The following is a 2736-nucleotide window of genomic DNA, read 5'->3' on the forward strand; positions in this document are numbered from 1 at the left end:
ACTGATGAAGCGCAGCAACTATACCCGGAACACCAATGGTACCTCTCTCTGCTGCACTCACAGGCATAGAATTGTAGCTTTAAATAGATGCTGTAACTCTGTGCTATATTATTGTGACCAACTTTCAATTTCATGCACTCCTGGGCATGGCATTGTAGCTTTAAATAGTGCTTCACTTCCTTATTAAAGACTGTGTTTGGCTTTCCTTCACAGGGAATTAATTTTGCCAAAGGCAGCCCAAAATTTTCATGCCACAGGTCAAAAGAACTTCGTGTGCCTGTTCTCTTCCTGATGTACTCATATCTATGCTAACCAGTCACTCAAAGTCATAATATTGAATATATTCTAGGGAACATCTAGGAATTAGGTTCTTGGACATCTCACACCTTTATATGATACCTGTCTGTGGGAAGTGAGGGTGTGTGGCAGGTATTAGACAGAGGTATCTGAGACTGTGACATAGATTCTCAAGACATACTATCAACTGCTTTTCATCAGATTTAGTAGGAGGGAGAGAGGTGAGCCCAAACAGGGAAGGCTAATTCCTGTCACATGTCTGTCTCTCAGTACCACCAAAGGTGACCGTAATCTCAGAAAAACCTGTGGAACTAGGCGAACCCAACATCCTCATCTGTTTCATCGATAAGTTCTCCCCACCAGTCATCAATGTCACATGGCTTCAGAATGGAAAACCTGTCACCACAGGAGTGTCAGAGACAGTCTTCCTGCCCAGGAAGGACCAACTTTTCCGCAAGTTCCACTACCTCTCCTTCATCCCCTCTACTGAGGATTTCTATGACTGCAAGGTGGATCACTGGGGCTTGGAAGAACCTCTTCTCAAGCACTGGGGTATGACCCATCTTCAATCTACTGACTTTGTGGTTTCCTCCTGCAGTGCATGTCTCAGGTCCTTTGGGGTCCAGAGTCCCCTGACTGTTTCATAACAGACACTCATTCCTTATCTTTTCCCATTACTCAGCTTCTCCCATTTTCTAATCTGTAACTCCCTTAATCCATCATTATGACACCCTCTTCTTTAACTGATTGATAATTATTCTTTTACCTAAGTACACTATATAAGTTCTACTCTCCAACACATGGATTACTGTTTTATTTTTCACCAGAATTTGATCTGCCAACATCTCACCCAGAGACAACAGAGAGTGTGGTGTGTGCATTGGGCCTGTTTGTGGGTCTGGTGGGCATCATCGTCGGAACCATCCTCATAATCAAGGGTGTGCACAGAGGTAATGCTGCTGAACTTTGTGGATGTCTGTGAGGCACCTTCAGATGGACTGGAAGTACTCAAAGGAAGACACATCCCAGGAAAGGAAACAGAGTTGGAACAAAGCCATATGATATTTTTAAGAGAAAAAGAGGACAATCAATTCTTTTGACTTATCTTCATTAGGACAGAATCAGACATTGGCATGATGTGATAACACAAAGCTTTATGGTCCTTCATCCCTTTCCATAAATGTGTACCTAGACCATACCTTGTGTCTTGAAATTATCCCCAGTAACTAAAGCTATTGTTTTACTTTTGAATTCTGAGTCAGTGATCTAAGGAAGTCAGCTTCAAGATTTGAAGACTTGATGGCTTTCATTTCCTGAGGCACACCTTTAGTTCAAAAGTTCTCAGAACTTGGCTATTTTTGGGGGGTTAGTATATATTTACTACATGAAATGGAAATCTCTTGGAGGCAACCACTGTTTATGCATCCTTCACCTGAAAAGTGGCATCAGAAGTTCTAAGAGAAGGTAAAACATCATTTTCTCATTCATGCTCACTTGGAGAGCAAGGCATAGTAGTGCATGTTCAGATGTATTTACTAGAGGCCTGATGAATAATAAGAGATTTTTCCAAAGTCAGAGGATTAACAGAGAAGAAAAAGGAATCTGAAAAAATATATTTTCAATGTAAACTCTTTGATGAATGTGTGTGTCCTCCATAGGTACTGGATTTCTAGAAAGAAGATAGGTGAAGAAAACTCTACTTTCAGAACTCTATCAACCCAGCAATACTGCAATTTTTCACATCCGTGAAGAGCAATTCTTCATCATTTTCCAGACCTATAGCTCCTTTAAGACTGGTGATGTCTTCCTGATCTCTCCGAAGTCTAACATATATTTATTGCCTTGTCTATTCCCCATCGTGTATATTTTCCCTCAATTTCCTATTATGTTATTATTACCATTAAAATAGACTCATAAGATCACTTCTCTGCTATGGAAACTTTTGAATGTTCCATGGTGACATCATTTATATATTTACGGCTTTAGTTTTTTGGTTTTTTTTTTTTTAATAGATTTGTGATTTTTCTGAATATAATAAACACACGACTTATGTTTCTGAATATAATAAACACATGACTTATGTTTACTTCTATGAGTTTTATAGCTTCATTGCTTATGTCCAATTCATTAATGTAGTTTTGAATTACTGTGTATGTGTGGTGTTAGGTAGCATATTAGTTTTATTCTTTTGCAAGTGCTGTCCAGTTTTCTGAACATCAATCACAGAATAAATAGACTTTCTTTTCTCCGTTGGATGTTCTTGGCCCCTTTGTTATTTGTATGTGTTTATTCTGGGATCCAAATTATGTTCCATTGTTCTATTGTTTGTTTTTATTCCAATAATATGCTTTCTTGGTTACTATCAATTTGTAGTGTAGTTTGAAGTCAGGGAGCATGATACCTCCATTTCTGTTCTTTTATTCCTTGGGACTGCTTATA

The 2736-nt window shown here is 38.8% G+C and overlaps 1 protein-coding gene across 1 annotated transcript; it reads left to right on the forward strand.

Annotated features, from left to right (window-relative positions):
- Nucleotides 1-4: 4 nt before the first annotated feature.
- LOC101628361 (HLA class II histocompatibility antigen, DR alpha chain-like) lies at nucleotides 5-1271 on the forward strand (the record flags this gene model as incomplete). The annotated part of the gene is made up of 3 exons (XM_004695825.1): nucleotides 5-38; nucleotides 568-849; nucleotides 1125-1271. Coding segments are annotated over 3 exons (463 nt in total), but the record flags the coding sequence as incomplete, so codon positions are not given.
- Between the last annotated feature and the right edge of the window lie 1465 nt (nucleotides 1272-2736).

The sequence above is a fragment of the Condylura cristata genome, unplaced genomic scaffold (assembly GCF_000260355.1).
Source record: "Condylura cristata isolate star-nosed mole 26May11 unplaced genomic scaffold, ConCri1.0 scaffold00908, whole genome shotgun sequence".
Classification (NCBI taxonomy): domain Eukaryota; kingdom Metazoa; phylum Chordata; class Mammalia; order Eulipotyphla; family Talpidae; genus Condylura; species Condylura cristata.